Below are 22418 nucleotides of genomic sequence, written 5' to 3' on the forward strand. Positions count from 1 at the left end.
CCTCCAGGCAGAGTCCCTTAAGTGCTGGAAGGGGAACAGCTGCTGGGCCAAGGGCTGGAGATGGAGTACCAGCTACTGGTGGCAGAAACTGGGGAGAGTCTGAAGCAAGCATCTTGGCTGCAGAAAGGCTCCTAAGCATCATCTGTGTGGCTGAGCAGGCACACCACACCCTACCTGGAAAGTCCCATTGCCTGCCCAATGTATCCTGGACAACTGTAGCCCTGATCTCGCTCACCTGTATAGGGTGCCTCCCGGCCCTGAGGTGGGAGGTGGAAATGGGGTCCTCGTGGTTCTACCACGGGGAGTCTCCTGGTGGGCCTCAAGTTCTAAGCCAAACTCAAATGCTTAGGGATAAGGAATGAGGTAAGACTCAAACAGCTCATAGCAGGGGTACTGAGGAGAGCCGCTCCCCAGGGTGAAAGGCTGCAATGGAGAAGGCCCAAGCCCACCTATTCCTGGCTCCTGGCATCCAACAGAACTCAGGTCAACTGGGACCCAGTAGTAGTAGTATTCGGCAAACAGTACTTAGCTCTGGTCTGGGTTCTTCAAGAAACCTAACAGTCTCCACGACCTATTGGCTTTCTCCTGGCTACGGGTAGAGGAAGAGGAAGGGATGTGGCTTCAGGGAGCCTCCCGGGTATCCTCCTCCTGTGGGATAATAGATAAGGGTGAGGCTTTAGGTTCACACCCCTGGACTTCACCTACAAATGGGGACTAGGAGCTGGGGTGTTGTTCAACTGATGGGGTGCTTGCCTAGCATGCACAAAGATGGATTTGATCCCTAACAAGGCATGAACTAGGTGTGGGGGTGCACACCTGTGACCCCAGCACTCAAGGTCAGAAGGTCAGGGGCCCAGGAGATGGCTCAGCGGGATGAAGCATTTGCCATAATGACCTGAGTTCAAGTCCTGGAACTCACAGTGAAAGAGAACAAGATGTCAGAGTTGTCATCTGGTGTTCTCATGCACATGGCGTATGAAGGAAAGAGGAGGGGCTGGTAGCACGTGCCCACAGTCTCAGCACTTGGGCGGTAGCGACAAGGAGGACCCTGGGTTTAAGGCCTTAGCTATGAAGCAAGTTCGAAGCTAACCTGAACTACATATCTTCAAAATAAGTGAATGGTGAGGTAGTAAGACACAAAGACATGACACAGACTTGTGAGATCATGGCTTTTTTGTCAACGAGAAGCTTTTCAGGATAAAAAATGCAGGCTGAAGGGATAGGAACAAGCACTTCCAGAAACTTCAGACTGACAGGGAGGGACTTGCCCTAGGGTGGCTCCCATCCCAGTAGGGACAGGCCTTGGACCTGACAGATCATAAGGGCCGGGGTAAAAGGGCCAAGTGGGAAGGACAGAAAGGCAACAGTTAGACCACTGCCCCTGACTTAAGGCTCACCCTACATTAGAGAGTTCTGGGTGGGGGGAGGGGTGGTCTGTGCTTCCCCCCCTCCCCCAAGAACCTTCAACTGTCAGGCACTGTGCTAGGTGCTCACCTGATTGCCTTCAGTATGCTGTACTCCCCAGGTAGGCACTAATGGGGCCTTCTGTATACTAGCACTTCCTGCGGAAATGGAGCTGTGTTTTCTGAGACCTCAGACAGGGAAGAGGCGGTCCTTCCTCACGCTGGGTGGGCTGAGGGTAAAAGCTGGTCTTCCTCTGACGTAGGGGAAGACTAGGCCTTCCTCTGTCGTTTCACCAACGCATTGATGGGTAGAGCAATGTCCCGTACCCTTCAGTCATGGCTGTCCACAAACGGGTTTGTGTAAGAGGCTCCCATCAGCCATTAGAGATACGGCAAACCCTAGGGAACAGAGACTATCTCCCAAGCCTAGAAAAGTGGCCTTCTTAGTCCCAGAACCTGAGGTCCGAAGATACAGCAGAAGCAAGCTACTTGGATGGAGCCTGAGCCCTCTGCTTGGATGCAGGGTGGTCTGGGCTGGTAGCAGTGCAGGTAAGAGGCTGAGAAGCTGTTCCTTTGGGGAATCCAGCTTCAGCAACAGAGGAGGAAAGAGATTCAACTCCGGCCCTCCCCCTCAAGTGTGTAAGAGGAAGGGAACTGAGACCTCTAGACCCTGCCTCCAGGCTTCTGTGACAGGCTGGGGACCTGACCCCTGGATGTGTAGGTTTGAAGGAGGCCCTAAACCCCTAGAGTTTTCCCAAGCAGAACCTCAGTTTTCTCCGCACACTGGAAAGCAAACTATCCATAAAACTACTGGTTCCCTGATTGCGCTGGAATAGGCTTAAAAGTCACTGGGAATGGGAATGGAGGGAGGGCTCGTCAGAGCCTATAATGCTCTTGCAGAGGACCCAAGATTGGTTCCCAGCGCCCGTGTTGGGTGACTCACAACCACCTGGAACTCCAGCTCGGTAGACTGTACTAGCCTTGAAGTCAGAGATCCACCTGCCTCTGCCTCCCGAGTGCTGGGATTGAAAGTCTGTGTCACCACCGTCTAGCGTCACCACGTCTCTCAGCTGGCTAGGAAGTGCAAGACGGAATGGCTGGGACCTAGGTGAGGATCCAGTGGCTTCCATCTTGAGAGTCCACTGCTAGTAATCCCAGCTACTCTGATGAAGATGACAAAGGTTGCTGTACTTGCAGCACAAGGCCCCACAACACCATGAGAAAGGACTTGGGGCAGCTGTCTTCTTTAGAGACCTTTGGCATAGCAATGGCAGTGGGGGGCAAAGTAGGGTGTATGACTTCCTGCTGCCAGCACTAAGTCACAAGCTCAGACACTGGCGACCTGAATGGGGGTTCTAACCAGCGTTTCCAGTCAGTATGGTGAGACATGACTTTTAGCTGGACGATGATCCTGGACGGAACTTCCAGGGAGATGAGGAGGTAAGGCTGCACCGTCACTGGGCTGGGCTGTCGGTGGTGATGTCCAGTTCTCTTGGGTGCCAGCACCTTCTGTGATCCTCCGAGACCTCCAGCAGAGGCTGAGCCCCCTCAGTCCTAGTGCAGCTATGACAGAGGCCTCCCAGGAAAGCCCAGAGTGGAAGGCACCCAAGTCGCTCACTTCCCTGTGTAGATGGCCTGAGATCTGCCCCAGATTTTCCAGCCTCTGCTGAGCTGCTGACATCTCAGGCTGAGTGACCTTTGGTCCACATGGAGGCAATGCTGTCCCAAGCATAGTAAAGTAGTTAGTGCATCTGTGGGCGCTGTCTGCTAGATGCCAATAGCAACCACCCTCCAGTTGTGGCAGCCAACAGCGTCTCTAGACATGGCCAAGAATCCTTAGGCTGAGTAAAACAGTCTCCCTTGTTGAGAATTTCCATCTATCCTTCCTTCCTTCCTTCCTTCCTTCCTTCCTTCCTTCCTTCCTTCCTTCCTTCTTTCCTTCCTTCCTTCCTTCTTTCCTTCCTTCCTTCCTTCCTTCCTTCCTTCCTTCCTTCCTCCTTCCCTCCCTTTCTCTGTTCCTCCCCCTTTCTTCCTTCCTCCCTTCCTTCCTTTCTCTCTTTCTCTCCCTCCTTTCCTCCCTTTCTCTCTTCCTTTCTTTTTTTCTTTGAGAAAGGATCTCACTTTGTAGCCCTTGCCTGGAATTTGCCATGTAGACCAGATTTGAACTCACAGAGATCCACCTGCCTCTGCCTCCCAAGTGCTATATTTTGCTGTTGTTATTTTGTTATTAAATATGCACGGTGTTTTGCATGCATGTACATCTGTGCATCATATGAGTTCCTGGTGCCCTCAGGCCAGAAGAAAGAAACAGCTTCCCTGGAACTAAAGTTGCAGATGCTTGTGAGCTGTCATGTGGGTGCTGGGAATTGAACCTGCATTCCCTGGAAGAGCAGCCAGTGCTCTTAATCATGGAATAATATCTCCAGCCCCTGATTTTTTATTTTAAATTATGTGTTTATGTGTGGGTATGTGCACACGAGTGCAGGTACCCAAGAAGCTCCCATGTGGGTGCTGGGAACCAAGCCTGCATCCTTGGAAGAGCAGCAAGCACTCCTAACCTCTGAGCCATCTCTCCAGTCCTTGTGCTGTCAAACGATGCCCTCCAAAGGGACCCCATCATCTCCGCTCTCCTGGCTGTGCTCAAGGGCTCCAATGTCTTCACTTCTTCGCTGTGTCTTATGAATGCCTCGTCATTCCTCCCATCTGTGAGCAGGAAGGGCCTCTCTTCTTGATGCCCTTGAAGCCTTGATCTTCTCTTCTGTAAACCAGCCACACTGTTTTCGTTTTCGGAGGCCGGGTGTCATTAACCAAAGTTCTCTACAGACATGATGCTCGCTCTTCCTTTGGTCCTGGAGCGATGACTCCACAGTCAAGAGCACTGGCTGCACAATAATGAGGCCCCGTATTGGATCCCAGCACCATATGAGAAGCCTGAGAGTCTGCGAATGACTGTAACTCTAGCTCCCAGGAATCTGATCCCTTCCGCTCCCCCCAACACACACATGTACATACACTCACACAAACACAGACATGTACACATATAAATAAAACACACCTTTTAGATTTATGGAGCTGGAGAGATGGCTCAGCAGTTAAGGGCCCTGACTGAACTTCCAGAGGACACTGGTTCCGTTCCCAGCACCCACATTAGGCAGCTCACAAACGCCACTAACTCCAGCCCCAGGGGATCTGATGTCCTTTTTGGCATCCATGGACACTGCATACACTTGCCCAGACATATAGGCAGGCGAGACTCCCTACACATTGTTTTAATTAAATAAGGTTGGGCGTGGTGGCGGACACCTTTAATCCCAGCACTTGGGAGGCAGAGGCAGGCGGAGGGGCTCGGCGGTTAAGAGCATCTACTGCTCTTGCAGAAGACTTGGCTTGAATCGCACCGCTCACGTGGCAGCTCACGGCCATCCATAAATCCAGTTCCAGGGGATCTGATGCCTCGTTTGACCTCTGTGAGCACGTGGTGCACAGATACACACTCAGGCACATGCGCAAATGCATGTAAAAGTAAATAAGTATTGTCTTAGTGAGGGTTTCTATTGCTGCAGCAAAACACCATGGCCAAAAAGCAAGCAGGGGAGGAAAGGGTTTATTTGGCTTACACTTCCACATCACTGTTCATCACAGAAGGAAGTCAGGACAGGAACTCAAACAGCAGGATCCTGAAGGCAAGAGCTGATGCAGAGACCGAGGAGGAGAGCTGCTTACTGGCTTGCTTCCCATGGCTTGCTCCATCTGCCTCCTTATGGAACCCAGGGCCACCAGCCCAGGGATGGCACCATTCACTGTGAACTGGGCCCTCCCGCATTGATCACTAATTGAGAAAACTCCTTACAGTTCCTTCCTCTCTCATGGCTCTAGCGTGCATCAGGTTGACACACAAACCCACCTAGAACAGTATTAAAAAGATAAAACCTCTGTAACCGAAGATAGTCAGCTTCTGACTCTCCTGTTCCCGCCTCCCAAACAGCTGCTGTTCCCACCCACCCAGCTTCAGTACCGCTTTAAATTGGCTTATTTGTCTTTTTTTTTTTTATCGAACAGAGCCCATTTATATTGAAAAGGGAATGGTGGCTTCTATAAACAGTAGCCGACTCAAGGCAAAGGGCGTGGGCCAACACCAAAACGCCCACAACTACAAGAATCAGAACTTTGAGGACCTTCGAGCGGCATGTCTAAGGAAGGGGGAACTGTTTGAGGACCCTCTTTTCCCTGCTGAACCCAAGTCTATAGGCTTCAAGGATCTGGGTCCCAACTCCAAAAAGATGCAGAACATCTCCTGGCAGCGGCCCAAGGTGGGCACTGGGAAGCGGGGAGGGCCCTGGCACTAGGCCCCAAGGCCATCAGAGCTAGGGTAGTTCTGAATGTGCTTCTGCCAAGCCTGCTAGTCTAATCCTGGGCTGGCACCCAAGCCTGCCTGTCATAGCCAGGCTGTGGTCAGATAGCTCAGCACCCTCTTCTGCTCACCTAGACCTCAGAGGTGCATCGGAGGTAGGGAAGGGGCCCTTCATGCCTTAACATTCTTATTCCTTCACCACAGGATATCATGCATAACCCCCAATTCATTACGAATGAGCTCTCTCCCACAGACATCTGCCAAGGAGTCCTCGGTGAGTGGGGAACAAGGGGCTGGCCTCCATAGGGAAAGTGGGGCCAAAAAACAAAAACAAAAACAAAAAAACCAAAAAGGATTGGGGTGGGGGAAGGGGCTGTGGAATGGCTCTCAAGCCTGGAAGTCTGGGACTCCCTAGACTTAGCCCCTTTTGCTATTCCTCCCCCTCCAAGAGATGACCATCAGTAGAAGGGTCACGTGTGTCCTCTATGGCCCTTCTGTACCTACTGCAGTCTGGTTTGGGAGTGGATTGGGATGATACAGTAGATATTTGTTGCTGCATAATGTATTACCCAAGGCTTAGCAACTGGAGGCGGGTGGAGAGGCAGCCCAGCAGTCAAGAGCACTTGCTACAAAATACTGAACTCAGAGTTCAGACCCCAGCAGCCAAGTTCTCAACTCCAGCTCCCAGGAACTCAGCGCCCCCTGCTGGCCGCCATGTGCACAGGCATGCACCCCAACCCCCAGCCACCGCCCCCAGGCCACCACAGGTGCACATGTTCTCAGACAGACAATTTTTTTAAGTGTCAAACTAGGCATGGTGGTGCATAGCCTCAATTTTAGCACTAGGGTAAAGGGGCAAAAGGAGCAAGAGTTCAAGGCCAACCTGAGGCCACGTGAGACTGTTCCAAACAACCAGCAAGCAATTCTCACCTCCCAGGTTCTGTGAGAGAGCCTCAGAAGTGGAGAGGCGGGGCTAACCCAATGTCTCATGAGGTTGCAGCTGAGGACAGCTGCACTGTGGGATCCTGTTCGTCTGAAGGTGTGGCTGGGTCCAGTGCTCCACTGTGAGATACTGCCATCTATGGATGAGATCTCAGTGCAGCCTGAGCCCCTTCCCAGCAGCTCTGTGGGTCTCCACGGTAGCCCAAGAGAAAACACAGGGACTTTCGTTTATAGGGTTTTTTTTTTTAAATTTATTTATTGAGACAAGGTCTCACTATATAGCCTTAGTTAGCCATAAACAAGGCCAGCCTGGTCTACAAAGCTCGTTCCAGGACAGCTAGGGCTGTTGCACAGAGATAACCTGTCTCGAAAAACAAAACAAAAAAACAAAGCTAATTATAAATAAATAAATAATAACAGTTCTAAAAAGGAGCACTGACTGCTCTTCCAGAGTACCCAGGTTCAATTCCCAGCACCCATGTGGCAGTTCACAACTGCCTATAACTCCAAGATCTGATACCCTCACACAGACATACATGCAGGCAAAGAAAGCACCAATGTAACTTATTTTAATAATTAAAAAACAACTGAGTATGGTGGCATGGGCCTGGAATCCCAAAACCTAGAAGAGGCAAGAATTCAAAGTCAGCCTGGTCTACAAACTGAGTTCTAGGACAGCCCAAAGCCTAGGGACCTTGAAAAAAAAAAAAGGGGTGAGAAATTTAAGGTCACTCACAGCAATGCAATGAGTTCAGGGCCAGCTTGGGCTAGAGGAGACCCCGTCCTTTTTTTTTTTTTTTTTTTTTTTTTTTTTTTTTTTTTTTTTTTTTTTTTTGGCACAGAGATTGGGTTCTAGCTTTTGAGGAGACAAAACTCAAAAGTTTGTCACCTGTCACAGGTGGTAGGACTTCTTTGGTCTGGGCCATCAATAATGGAGCAATAGAGCCACATGACACTACCCCAGGCACCAGGCTATCTCCTCCTCCCTGAGGTAGTCCTGCCTCACAATCTCCTCCCGCCCTTTCAGGCCCAGGGCAGGCACCAGGCCCACTCTATTTCCTATTTGTGGCAGGGAAAATGGCAGAAATAAGTATAGCAAGAGGCCAAAGAGCCCTAGGACCACAATCGTCTCTGTGACTCAATGGGCCCGAGGGATGCTGGGTACAAGAGGAGGAGATCAGTGTCTCCTTTGTAGCTCCCTTGTGTTGATGACTGTAGAGTCTTTACCGTTCCCTCCGGCCTGCAGCCTCCCTCCAAAGCCCAGAGGCTACCAACCATCCCAGAAACTTCCCAGACCCTGGAGTCCACACAGCACCACCTGGCCTGTCACTGAGGGCCGACCGTAGGGGACAGATGGCAGTGGGCCACTGATGCATGGCACCATGCTCCCACGCTTCCACAGGGGCACTGTGCTCCATCCTCAGCCAGCTCCAGGGCTCGCGGTGGCAAATGGACAGAGCCCAGCTTTTCCAGTAGAGTGTGGGCGATGGGAAAGACATTTTTTTATTTTTAGATTTAAACTTTTAATTGTTGATGTGTGTGTGTGCGTGTGTCAGAGTATGCACAGATGTGTGTCTGGTGCCCTCAGAGTCCAGAAAAGGGTGTTACAATCCCTTGGGGTTGGAATTGCAGGTGTTAGTAAGATAGCTGATGTGGATGCTGGGACCTGCACTCTGGTACTCGTGATAGAGCAGCAAGTGCTCTTAACTCCTGAGACTTCTCTCCAGCTGCAAGGCATCTTATTTATTTATTTATTTATTTATTTATTTTGGTTGGTTGGTTGGTTGATTGGGCTTTTGGGGGGAGTTGCAATTTTCCTTTTTAATTTTGTGTAGGTGTTTCTGTGCATAGGTTTGCGCATGTTAGTGCAGTGTCTGTAGAGGCCAGGAGAGGGCGCTGTCAGGTCCCATGCAGCTAGAGTTACAGGTGGTGGCAAAAGATCTGATGTGGGTGCTGCACTGAACCCAGGTCCTCTGAAAGAGCAGGAAGCACTCCTAACTGCTAAGCCATCTCTCCAGCTCTTGGCTGGTTTTCTGAGACAAGGTCTCACTTTGTAGACCAGGTTGGTGACAAACTTAGAAAGCTTTTATCCTTCACCACCTAAATGCTGAGGTGAGATGACAGAAGTTTTCTAGGGAGACCTCTCGGGCCCTTGGCCGCTACTCCAGCCTGTTCACAAGGAATCATAAAGAAAGGTTACTGGATATGTTCAACAGATAGGAAGGCAGGATGCTATGCAGCCTCCCCAAGTTCCCCCAAACTACAAATGTTAACCTGATTTGTGACTCCCTGGACTGAACTAATAGATGTGTTCACTGTCCCAGAACCCAAACTCTGCCTCGGTTTTCCCATTTGGCCCCTTTCCCAACACACCTCAGTAAAAAGGCGGAGTGATCTCTGCTGGGGAGATCTGGGGGTGTAACATGAGGGGCCGGCTTGTTGGTGTATGTCCCGCCTGGCACCCCACAACCAGCATATCCCAAAGAAAATCACACACAGGACTCCATAAGATTATAAACTGATTGGCCCATTAGCTCAGGCTTCTTGTTAACTCTTTTTTTTAAAAGATTTATTTATTTATTATATATACAATATTCTGCCTGCAGGCCAGAAGAAGGCACCAGATCTCATTACAGATGGTTGTGAGCCACCATGTGGTTGCTGGGAACTGAACTCAGGACCTTTGGAAGAGCAGGCAGTGCTCTTAACCACTGAGCCATCTCTCCAGTCCCCTTCTTGTTAACTCTTATAGCTTATATTAACCCATTATTCTGATCTATGTTAGCCATATGGCTTGGTACCTTTTTCAGCTATCAGCTCACGTGTTGCTTCTTTGGTGATCTGAGCAGGAATAGAGGAATGGGCTTCCTATTTCCTAGCCTTCTCCTGTTCTCATTGCCCAGCCTCTACTTCCTGTCTGGTTGACCCGCCTATACTTCCTGCCTGGCCAATCAGCGTTTTATTAAAATACATGATTGACAGAATACAGATAATTCTCCCACACCATGGGGGCTGCTCCCCTGACTGGGATCTGGGGTCTCCACACACGTGGGGCTATTCAAGTAACAACCCCTCCTGTCTGCCTTTAAGGGGACTGCTGGCTGCTGGCTGCCATTGGCGCCCTTACCACATGTCCCAAACTGCTGTACCGTGTGGTGCCCAGGGGCCAGAATTTCAAGAAAAACTATGCTGGCATCTTCCATTTCCAGGTGAAGGGAAGAGGGGGGAAGGGAGGGAAGGAAAGAGGGAGGGAGGAATGGAGGGAGAGAAAAAGGAGGGGAGGGAAGGAGACTGAGTCACTGTTCTATGGCTGTGAAGAGACACCATGACCACTTGAAGAGACACCATGACCACGGTAACTCTTATAAAAGAAAACCTTTAACTGGGGGCTGGCTTACAGCTTCAGAGGTTAGTCCACCGCCACCATGTCAGGGAGCATTGGCAGCACACAGGCAAGCATGCGGCTGAAGCTAGAGCTGAGAGCTACAATCCTGACCCACAGGCAGTAGGAAGAGAACTACTGGGCCTGGCTTGGGCTTTTGAAACCTCAAAGCCCACCCCGAGTGACACACTTTCTCCAGCGAGGCCACACCTTCCTGTGCTTCCAATCTTTTCAAATAGTTGCACTCCCTGGTGATGAACACGAACATGTGAGCCTATGGGGGTCGTTCTCATTCAAACCTTCAAACCACCAGAGAGAGAGGAGAGAGAGAGAGAGGTCATGTATGCATTTACTTGGATTCTCAAATATAGCACTAATTGGGATGGCTTTTCAACAATATTCAGAGAAATACCTGCTCATGAAAGAAATCATGTCAGCTAAGTTTTTTTAAATGCTAAAGAAAATAGTTAGTTGTCTGTGCTCCTCTCCCCATTCTCATTTGCATGTGTGTGTGTGCGCGCACACGCGCGCACATGCACACTCACCCATGTGAACGTACACGTATGCCCATTCCCAGGAACACACATGCTTATCATGACACTGAAAATCTCCACCGTATATTTTGTATGACCTGGCCCTTTAGCTGATCCAGGAACAATTCTGAACAATTCTGAATGTCATAGAATAAGGAGAGGATTTTAAGATCTGAAAGCTCAACCCCCAGCTGCCTTTTATCAAGACAGGACCTCAGCCTAAAGGCGGGTGGGGTTTTCTTTCTTTCTTTCTTTCTTTCTTTCTTTCTTTCTTTCTTTCTTTCTTTCTTTCTTGTTCAGTGATTTATTTTTATTTTATATTCATTAGCTTTGGAAGAATAGTCAGTACTTTTAGCCACTGAGCCAAATCTCTAGCCCCATGGGTAGGGTTTTCTTGATGCTGGTGCAAGACTCAGATTTGGGAATGTCGAGAAATTTTAGGGCTTTTGTTGTCTTTCCTTCATGTATTCTAAGGGCCTTGGTCAGGGGCTCAGTGCGGTTATCCCAAACCTGATGACCTGAGTTTGATCCCTGAAACTCATAAGGTGGAAGGAAAGAAATGACACCCTCCCACACACACACACATACACAACACACCAGTTTTTTACAAAAATCCTAATTTGAGTGACTACTGCTAGTATGTTCTCGGCCTGGCCACCAGGAGGCGCTCTGAGGATAAAGTTCACCTGTATGCAGACAAATGTCCCCTTGCCACCCACAGCTTTGGCAGTTTGGGCAGTGGATGAATGTGGTGGTGGACGACCGACTGCCCACTAAGAATAACAAGCTGTTGTTCGTGCACGGTGCCCATCGCCAGGAATTCTGGAGCGCCCTGCTGGAGAAGGCCTATGCCAAGTAAGTTACCCAGACTAGGAAGCAGACTGGCCTTTAGTAGCCTGACTGAGAGCAACCGGCCACTGGCTGAACCAGGGGAGGAGACAGGGTACCATAAGGCGTGTCTCACTTCCCTCAGCATTCTGCCTGCCTGTTCCCTCCAGTTCACATCTCCAGCCCGGAACTTAACAGCGCACCTGTCTGCTTGCAGGCTAAATGGATCCTACGAGGCACTGACGGGGGGCAGCACTATGGAGGGTTTCGAAGACTTCACAGGCGGCGTGGCCCAGAGCATTCGGCTCCGGAAGCCCCCTCACAACATGCTAAGTCTCCTCAGAAAAGCGCTGGAGATGTCTTCCCTGATGGGCTGTTCCATCGAAGTAAACCGAGCTGGGTCTTGCCCCAGGACTTCTGCGCCTGTTATGGCTCCCCCACCCTACCCCAAGACTCTTTCCCCCAATATTTTCTCATTCACTACCCATTTCTTAAACAAATTCTGTCTGCCTCTGGTGCAGTGTCTGTCTCCACCTGGCATACCCTCTGCTTTGTTGTTACTTTCTCCTTAGTCTTTCCTGACCCAGAGAGAAGGGCGGGGATTCCAGGAGGGCAGTGACCTTTACTTGGTTCATTCCCCACGGACCCTGGGACTTTGGCCGATACCCAGCAAGCAATAAGCACTCAACAAATATTTATTCAAATCAATGTACCCAGTATACTTCCATATAACAGCAGTTATATGGTGGGGGCGGGTATTGCAAACAAGGAGGAGGAGAGGCAGACAAACTGAGCCCCCTCGAAGCCTGCACACAAACACTTGTGGCAACTCTCCTCGTAATAGTGAAAACAGCCACCCAGCCGTCTTTCTGCGGGTGGATCACAGTAATTGTCTGGTTGAAAAAACGAACTTTTGCACACCGCAGAATCCAAACAGCAACAGAGGCCCCAATAAACTATGATCTGCTTCTATGTGGCCTTAAGATAGCAGCACCCCCCCAGCCATCCCCACCCCCACTCCCCGCCACCCCCCACCCCCGCAAGAACTTTTGAAGTGGCTCTGACTTTGTTTATCGTTTTGTTTCGTTCTCTTTTCAGTGTATTTAGTTTGCTGTTGTTTTAGTTTGGATGTGGGTTTGGGGGTTTGGTTTTGTTTTGAGATAGGATCTCACTATGTGACTCTGGCTGTCCTCAAACCCGCAGAGATCCACCTGCCTCTGTTTCCCAAGTGCTGAGATTGTAGGCTGCCCCACCACTCTCAGCTTATAGTATCGTTTTGCAAAATGTCCAGCAGGAATCTGTATTAGGGGAGCATAGGCTCTCCCTGTTCTGTTGCATGTGAATCTACAATTGCCTCAAAATCGAAAGCACAGGAGCTGGGGAGATGGCTCAGTAGATAAGAGTGTTTGCTCTCGAAGTCAGAAGACCTGAGTTCAAATTCCCGAATCCATGTGAAAACAAAACAGGTGTCATATGTGCCGATAGCCCCAGTACTGGGGGTAAATTCAGGTGGATTCTGAGAACTTGCTGGCCAGGATCCCAATGCAGTGAGCTTCAGATTAGGTGAGAGATTATGTCTTAAAGTGTGAGACACAGTTAAGAGCACTGGCTGCTCTTGCCAAGGGCTTGGGCTCAGTTCTCAGTACCCTCCTGGGTAGCTCACAAACACCTGTAACTCCAGTTCCGGGGATCCAATGCTTTCTTCTGGCTTCCTAGAGCACCAGGCAAATATGTAATACACAAACAAACATCCAAGTAAAACACTCATACATCTCATAGATACATAAATAAATATATAAATATCTATTATAAATAAATATTGATTTTAAAAACAATAGAGGAAGATACTCAATGTCTATCTCTGACCATCCCATGTGTGCACATACACCACACACACAACTAGGTGACTGCTACAGTCTGTGTGAGTGTGTGTATGTAAAATATAACCCAAGTGTGGTAATTCTGTCTATAATCCCTCCAGAGGCTGAGGCAGGAGGATCAGGAGTTTAAGGGTAGTCGGATAGTCATGGCTGCATAAGTCTCGGTGCCGTATTAAACACCCCCCCCATATGTATGTATAATGTGTGTTATGAGCCACATGAAACAGTGGCGTTCTTGGGATCCCAGGCCAGACCTCGAATGCCTTCCCTTCCCTTTTTCCTGAAGGTCACCAGCAATAGTGACTTTGAAACGATGACCCATAATATGCTGGTCAGAGGACACGCTTACTCAGTAACTGGCTTGGAGGATGTGAGTGCAGGCGAATGGGACCCCTTGAGAACCATAGGTGTGTGAGAGCCACCACCGCCCACTTCCTGAACTTCCTTGCCTCTCCCCCAGGTCTCCTACAGAGACAAGACGGAGACCCTAATTCGGATCCAGAATCCCTGGGGCCGGATTGAGTGGAATGGAGCCTGGAGTGACAGGTAGATGCCCTGAGCCGAGGGAGGGGAACAGGGACACAGCAGGATCCATACGGAAGCCAATGTCACAGTGGGACCAACCCTTGCCCCAGTGATGCTCCGGTTTAATGGGAACCCTGGAGGGGGCCTTCAGAAAGTCCCTTAGGGAGGAAGGGTGGCTGCCCCTCTGCTCTGCTGTTTTCTGTCTGCAGGGCCAAGGAGTGGGAAGAGGTGAGTGTGGACTTGCAGATACAGCTGCTACGAAAGAAGGAAGATGGGGAGTTCTGGTCAGTGTGACTTCCAGGAGCTTAGGACCCCCCCCCCCCCATGCACATCCCTCATCCCCTGCCATCCTCCCCACCGCAGCGCCGGGGGGGGGGGGGGGGGCTAGGCACTGACGGCGCCGTCTGCACTCCCCACCCCAGGATGTCCTACGAAGACTTCATGAGCAACTTCACACTCCTGGAGATCTGCAACCTCACACCGGACGCACTGTCTCCCTGGGAACAAAAGCGCCACTGGCACACAACCTTTTATGAGGGCAGCTGGCGGAAAGGGAGCACTGCAGGCGGCTGCAGGAACAACCCCGGTAGGTACGGGCTCAAGGCCACAGAGTCAGGGTGGAGGAGGGCAGAGTCGGTCGGGTGTCACGGTTCTCAGGAAATGAGGCAGATGTGGGGCTGGAATCTCCCAGCGGACCCGCATGAAGGGCGGAAGACCCCGGGCTGGCATAATCAGCCTGCCCTGCATCTTCCACAGAGACGTTCTGGAGCAACCCCCAGTTTAAGATCTCCCTCCTGGAGGAGGACGACCCCGAGGATGGCTCAGACAAAAGTGAGGTGGTCTGCACCTGCCTGGTGGCCCTGATGCAGAAGAACTGGAGACACACTCGGACGGAGGGAGCCCAGCTGCTCACAATTGGCTTCGTTATCTTCTCTGTGAGCTCTGCAGTTCCCAGTCCCCTCTGGCCTCTCCTTTTTTTCCCATGTAGACCAGGCTAGCCTCAAACCCAGAGGTCCATCTGCCTCCGCTTCCCCAATGCTAGGATTAAAAGTGTGCTTTGCCTCTTAAGACCCCTCTTCCCCAGGACCCCTGTGAGAGTCAGCCCCAAAGGTCCCACAGCCTTGCCACTGGAATGGTGGCATTTTGTGCTGCCTGAGCGCTCTCTCTCTCTCTCTCTCTCTCTCTCTCTCTCTCTGTGTGTGTGTGTGTGTGTCTGTCTGTCTGTCTGTCTATCTCTCTGATTTTTGCCTGCATGTATGTTTGTTTACCACATGTATGCCTGCTGATACCTGCAGAGATCAGAAAACGGTGTCAGGTCCACTGAAGCTGGAGTTACAGATGGTTATGAGTCACCATGTGGATGCTGGGAACCAAACCCAAGCCTTCTGCAAGAGCAGCAAATGCTATTAACTGCGGAGCCATCTCATCAGTCCGGCCCCTGACTCTGTTTCCTTCCACAGATGTGTTTGTGTTTCGAGACAGGGGTTCCCTATGTAGCCTTGGCTGTCCTAGAACTAACTGTGCAGACCAGGCTGGCTTCAAATTCACAGAAATCCATCTGCCTCTGCCTCCCGCGTGCTGGGACTGAAGGCGTGTGCCGCCACCACCTGCTAGTTTTGTTTTTTTTTCATCTACCACACAACTACCATTTCCTTCGTGGCAGGCGGCACCCCCAAACACCCATACACCACACTTACTGCTACCCTTAGGGAACAGGACAGATCTTGAAGGCAGGAGAGATGAGGTGACCACACAAGCTCACACACTGAAGGGGTAGAGAGATTGAAACTGTGTCCTGGTCCCTGAGCAACGAAGACTTCAGCAACACCTCCACACAAATGTGGCCCTAGCCACTCCTTCAAAACTGTTCACTGCAGAGGCCAAAAAGCATCACCGTCCGTGTTTCTCAAGAGCAGCAATGGTTTGCAAGGTCCCAGAAAAGTCCTTTTAGCCATTCACTTATATAGCCAACAAGTATGGAATACTGTACCATATCCTACTGTATGCCCAGTCCCTGACTAGTCTGGGCTCTCAGCAATGAACAGAACTAGCGCTCTCCCTGCTTGTATGACAGCCTAGGCTCCAAGGCAAGAGGAGAATAAAGAGGGAGTGGGGCAAGGGGAAGGCCAAGGTGTGGGCCCAGCAGGAAGGTTTGGTGAGTAAAGGCCTTTGTTTCTAAACCTGACACCCTGCCCTTAATCCCACAACCTCACGTGGTGGAAAGAGAAAGTCCCTGCACTCTGGCAGTCCTCCAACCTCCACACACGTCACAGCAGGCACACACTCACAGAATAAATAAAATGTAAAGGAAAAAAAGTTGAGGTTAGGAAGCTGGAGCACATGTTGCTCTTCCAAGGGACCTGAGTTCGGTTCCCAGCATCCACAGGGTGGTTCACAACCTCAGGAATGCACACACAAACGTGCAGGCAGCACACTCGTACAGATAAAATAAATAAATCTAAAAAAAAATTTTTTTTGAGGCAGGGCTTCTCTGTATAACAGCTCTGGCTGTCCTGGAACTCACTTTGTGGCTTTGTGTACTAGGCTGGCCTTGAACTCACAGAGATCCACCTGCCTCGGTCTCCCCAAGCATTGGGATTAAAAGTGGGTGCTGCCACCACCTGGCTCTAAAAAGAATTTTATAAGTCCAAGGTCAGTGCTCACCTCAGCAGCACACAGTGATACTAAGAAGCTTAGTATCCTTAGCGTGGCCAGGAGCAAATTCTTGAAGCTTTCCTTCTTCCTCCACACTGAGGATCAGAAAGTCGCTGTGAAAGCGTTGAAGGCGTGACCTTAGAAAGCTAAATAAAAATGGAGCTTTTTAAGGAAAGAAAATCAAAGTTTGTTCAAAAAAAAAAAGTTCACCCTTAAATAAGATGGAGGAGGCTGAGCCCAGCCTGAGTGTCCCAACTCACCTGTTAGCGCCAATGAGCTGTGTGCTGGCTTCGCTGTAATTTTAGCACTTGAGAGGCAGAAGCTGGAGGATTGTCATGAATTGCAGCCCAGCATGTCCTGTGCAGTGAGACCCTGTCTCAAAATAAGATAAAAGAAGGTGCAGATAAAGCTGGGCGGTGGTGGCGCACACCTTTAATCCCAGCACTAGGGAGGGAGAAGCAGGCGGATCTCTGTGAGTTTGAGGCCAGCCTGGTCTACAAGAGCTAGTTCCAGGACAGGCCCCAAAGCTACAGAGAAACCCTGTGTTGGGAAACCAAACGAACAAACAAAAAGGAACTGGTAAACCCTGCAGTGGTGCCACATCCCCGGTCTGTTTCTGTTGGTATAACTGAATACCATGGGCAAGCTAGTTTATAAAGAAGAGCTGCACTTAGCCAACTCTTCCCTCAGTCCGAGAACCCGGACTGCATCTGCTTGCTTTCAATGAGGGCTTTCCTGTTGGGTTGGGACATTCTAAAGGGCTGGTGAGAAAAGCCAGCAATTTATTTCAGTTTTTTGGGACAGGACCTCACAAAGCTTAGGTTGACCCCCCGATCCTCCGGCTTCTGCCAAATATTGCGGTTATAAGCAAGCACACCGCATCTAGCCCCTCTCTCTTCCACCCCTCTCCTCTCTCATTCATTTATGCATGTATGAGTCGCTTTTCTTGCTACCACACCCAGCAGATTTCTAATTTTTAATTATGTTTATGTGTCTCTGTGTGGGTATGTGCATTCAAATGAAGGTGCATACAAAAGCCAGAAGGATCAGAAGTTCAAGACCAACTTCAGCTCCATAGTTAGAGACCAGCCTGGGATACATAACACCTTGTGTCCAAAAATCAAAACACTGGTGATGTAACTCATGTGCATGAAGCCCTGGGTTCTGTCCCCAGCAATGGATAAAAGTGCGCACGGTGGTGCACGTCTGTTATCCCAGCATTTGGGAGGTGGAAGCAGGAGGATCAAAAAGTCAAAGTCATCCTCAACTACAGGGCACAGTCAAAGCCTGGGCTAGAAGGGAGGGGAAAAGGCAAACATACAAGTGTATTTGCTCTCCAGCCTCAGTTCCGGGAGTCGCCTCCTCTGATCCTGTAGATGGCGCTCGGTGGCTCTTGTTCCCTTTCAGCAAGTCAGCCCTGCCTCTCTGGGACTCTTTCTCCTGTCCTTAACCCAGAGTGATAAAAATCTGCCTTTGTCAACTTTGTGCACACTGGACTTTGAAATACAAAACGGACAAATTATTGATGCCAACAGCCTACACCACCCCCACCAACATTGCTCCAGTGCCCTAACAAACCACAACCCAGGCTCACACTTGTGCTCACATGTACATACACATGCACGGTGCACGCTCACCTAGTTGAAGGCCAAAGACTCTCTACTACCCCGAAGATCTGACCCTCTTCTCTCTTTTCTTTTTAGGTCCCAAAGGAGGTACAAAAGGCTTACTCCTGGGCGGGCGTCCAGTCCACCCCTGGCTGCATGTGGATTGGCCAGGAGAGGGATCTGGCAAAGAGTTGTGGGGAGCCCTAAGTTAGGAGTCCAACCCCTATGACCCAACGGTAGGAGTCAGGGAAGGGTGAGACCATACTGGAGTTTTTGACTACATGGGAGGAGTCCAGGCCACAAAGCAGGGGTACTGGTACCCACCACCAACCCTGCCCCAAAGATGGCTCACCTTGGGAGATTCACTCTGCTGGCTGTCCTGTGCTAGTCCTGGACCCACCTCCAGGGTACATATAGTTTCAGAACCTCCAGGACATCCATCTGAAGAAAGAGTTCTTTGTGAAATATCGGGACCATGGCTTTTCGGAGATCTTCATGAACTCACGCGAGGTCAACAGTTATCTTCGGCTGCCTCCGGGGGAATACATCATCATCCCCTCCACCTTTGAGCCCCATAAAGATGCTGACTTCCTGCTTCGGGTCTTCACGGAGAAGCACAATGAGACCTGGTGAGGGGCTAACCTCACTGTGGCCAGGTTTCCTGCCCAAGAGCTTCAGGATGTCGGGTTCTGGGCTTCCTCCACGTCAACCCTATTTTATACTCATAGAAACCGAGCTACAAGGATGTGAGATCTAAATCAGTAACAGAAGCAGTTAAACTATAGAGCCCAGATTTGATGGAATATTCAATACTGCTCCAAATACAACGACAGGTCCTTCCCTGGGTCACCCCATCGAGAACCTCATCTCTCTGGTCCCCAGTCACCCCTAAACCTTTACTCTCTTATGCCCAGGTTGCTGGATGAAGTCAACTGTGCTGAGCATTTTCAAGAGGTAATAGCAAGCCTTGAGATTGGGGCTGCGGATATAAAGGATGCTTTTAAGACTGGCTCCCTCCCTCCCGGCTGCTTTTCCCCAGGAAACCATCACTGAGAAGGATTTGGACCACGACTCCATCCAGTTGTTTGAGATAGTGGCAAATGGGGTAAGAAGTCCAGGGGCTTAAAGGAGGGGCCGCTGGGCTGCAGGGGCAGAGTGGATGGTTACAGTCTCTCCTCTCAGGACAAGGAAGTAGACATGTATGAGCTGCAAAGACTGCTCAACAAGTTAGTGAGTAAATGTGAGTGGCCTGCCCCACCCCCACAGCTTGCCCCTATGAAGCCACCCTAGGGGGTCCCGCACAGAATTCATTCTTCTCCTCTTCCTACACCTTGCCTCCCTCACAGTCAAAAGCTTAAAGACAAAGAGTTTCAGTTTGGATGTCTGTCGCCGTATGATCAACCTCATGGATGTATCTTTCGGCTCTGTGGCGATCCTAGCCAGTATTTTCCCATCTTCTTCCGGGCCCTCCAAGGCTGACTCGGAAGTGGCCATCTCTCCAGCCAGACTCACCACCCTCCTTTGTGATAGGGAGTAGATTTCGGGGTAGCTAAAGATCCCAGTTCCTGGTTAGCATCCAGGAGCCACCGCACGTCTGTGCCAAGGCTTTCTGTTCCCTCACTCCTAGGATGCCCTCTTCCCTCTAATCCTTGACTAACCCCCCTAGAAAGATGGCACTGGCAAGCTGGGTCTTCTGGAGTTCCAGATCCTGTGGAAAAAGATCAAGAAATGGACGGTAAAGAATCCTAAAGAGACAGCCAAGAAGGGTGGAAACTAGTGAAGAAGCCATTAGAACTGAAAACACACAGACACACAGACAGTACAGACACACGCACAAATACACACACACACAGACACACAGACACACACACACAGACACACAGACAATACAGACACACGCGCACACACACACACACACACACACACACACACACACACACACACTGGTTAGTAGTCAGATAGCCTGGTATAGTCCTGAAAGGTGCCCGAAGAAAGCCCTGGGCAGGGTACCAACAGCCCCTGCTATGCTTGGAGTTAAACCCGACCACTAGCAGAAGAAACATTAGAGATTCAAGTGGTTGGTCAGAGGAGTGGGGCCCCAGGTCTTGGACAGCTGTTGTAAGTCAGTCCCACTGCACTATTCTGTTATTTCTACCACCATGCTACACACATTGCCTGATGACATCTGTCTGTCTTCAGGACATCTTCAAAGAGTGTGATGAGGACCGCTCCGGGACCTTGAACTCCTACGAGATGCGCTTGGCAATAGAGAAAGCAGGTGGCCAGGGAGTACGAGGTTGTCCAGAGGCAGGGAGCTGGGAAGTCAAGTCTAGAGGCCTAAATGCTGCCCCACGCCCCATCTGTCTCCTAGGCATTAAGATGAACAATAAGGTAACTGAGGTGGTGGTGGCTAGGTACGCAGACGATAACATGATTGTGGACTTTGAGAACTTCATCAACTGTTTCCTAAGGCTAAAGGCCATGTTTGGTGAGTGAGGTACCCCCCCACACACACACACACAGCTTAGACCAGGAAGGCTGGCTTGTTCCCACACCCTGTCACCCTGAGGCCTTTCTGTATACCCACTCCATTCCAGAAGACACACCTGACCCAAGTTCAAATTCACAGCTCGCTGGGGCTGTGCCTATTGTCCGTACCCCTATTCCTCTCTCTAGCAAATATAGTGCGAATGGTAAGGTAACACTTCTGCCCCGGGTGGGATGTAGCTCAGTTGCTAGAGTGCTTGCTTAGCATGCACCAAGTCTGGTGTGGTGATGCACACCTTTAATCCAAACACTCTGGAGGTGGGGGCAGAAAATCGGGAGTTCAAGGTCATCCTCAGCTACACAGTAAATTTGCAGACAGGCTAGGTCAGCCAAAAGACCCTGTCTCAAAAAATAAATAAATCAAAAATAAAACTATTGTTCCAAGCATGGATCTGGGGGTCCATATTCATAGTACTTGACATTTGGGAAGCTGAGACAGCAGGATCACAAGTTTGGGGCAAGCTCAGCGACCAAGTGAGACTTTGTTAAAACAAACACTAGGAAGAGCAGCTTGCTACCAAGCCTGGAGACTTGAGTTCAACTCCCAGGGCCCACCCACATGGTGGAAGGAAAGAACCAACGACCACAGGCTGTCCTCTGACCTCCACAGGTGCAAGCTGTGACATGCTTGCACCTGCAGACCTCTCTCACGCCCACAATAAATAAATAAATGCAATCATAACAATCACAACAACAGTTCAGTACTGCCCCATCTCCCAGTGCTCTAGCACAGAATAAACGACTCTGGGACAAGTGCTCAGACCCGGCCCAGGCTCCTAACCAGTTGTGATATTTCATTACTGATGGTCAAGGAATAACTTCCTACCTTCCTGAGTTTCACCTTTTTGGGGGAGTGGGTCATTTAGACTATCATCTCAGTGCTAACTCCCCACCCCGCCTTTTGCTTAAAACAGCGTTCTTCCTATCCATGGACCCCAAGAAAACTGGTTCTATTAGCTTGAATATGGAGCAGGTACACTGGAAGGGGTGGGGAGGTCGGTCGGGCTGCAAATGATTCCCTCCCCTCTAGTCCAGTCTGTTCTCCCTCCTCTACAGAACATCTTCTGTTCTCTACTTTCTTTGCAGTGGCTGCAGATAACCATGTGGGGGTAGGGAGATGCAGAACCTGGCCCTCTCCCTCCTCTAGTGGGGCTCCAGCCAAGATGGTGGGTGCTCCTTGTCACCCTTGCTCACTCTCCAACGCCCCAGGCTCAGTGTTTACTCTGCTCCGGCTCCTCTGACTCCTCTGGCTCCTGGCTCCCCAGAGCTCTAACCCCCAACCCCACCCCACTCACTCCTGAGCACTCTCAGGCTCTGAGTGTTTGAACTAAAAATTAGGTGGACTCTTCCCCAGTTTTCTCTGGGTAAGGCAGCCTTGCAGCCAGCTTAGTGTCCCTGCATGCTATCAAGTCACAGCTGCCTTCTAGCCAGCCCTCTAGCCAGGAATGGCCTTGTTCCCCTCCCCATGCCCTGGACATGATTCTAATAAACAGGATATGGTTTGCCACTTCCTTAACACCAAAGATGGGTAGCCACTGTTTCTCCGGGAAGCGCCTACGAATGTTTGACACAATTACTAGGGGGCGCTGCACTGCACAGGATGCTAAACCTCACCCAGAGCAAGAGCCAGTCAGCCACCAGCAAGCCACACAGGGAGGGATCCGGCTGGTGTGAGACTGAAGATCTCTCTTCCTGGCGCAGGACGGGCTACTCCAGGATGGCTGGCCTGTGAGCAGCTGCCGTTTCTGTTGTCTCCAGCCCCCAC

General features: G+C 50.5%; 1 protein-coding gene across 1 annotated transcript; it reads left to right on the forward strand.

Moving 5' to 3' along the window:
• Positions 1-1458: 1458 nt before the first annotated feature.
• Positions 1459-22160, forward strand: Capn11 (calpain 11). The gene is made up of 22 exons (XM_048445247.1): positions 1459-1525; positions 5463-5713; positions 5959-6028; positions 9787-9905; positions 11333-11466; positions 11657-11825; positions 13606-13689; positions 13780-13865; positions 14054-14128; positions 14267-14430; positions 14601-14779; positions 18203-18214; positions 18524-18735; positions 19021-19060; positions 19146-19211; positions 19289-19346; positions 19453-19517; positions 19773-19841; positions 20306-20384; positions 20478-20594; positions 21568-21626; positions 21740-22160. The coding sequence occupies exons 1-22, from the start codon at positions 1510-1512 to the stop codon at positions 21764-21766; spliced, it is 2151 nt and encodes a 716-aa protein (XP_048301204.1). The 5' UTR covers positions 1459-1509; the 3' UTR covers positions 21767-22160.
• Positions 22161-22418: the final 258 nt, after the last annotated feature.

The sequence above is a fragment of the Myodes glareolus genome, chromosome 18 (genome assembly GCF_982192425.1).
Source record: "Myodes glareolus chromosome 18, mMyoGla1.1, whole genome shotgun sequence".
In the NCBI taxonomy this organism is placed as follows: domain Eukaryota; kingdom Metazoa; phylum Chordata; class Mammalia; order Rodentia; family Cricetidae; genus Myodes; species Myodes glareolus.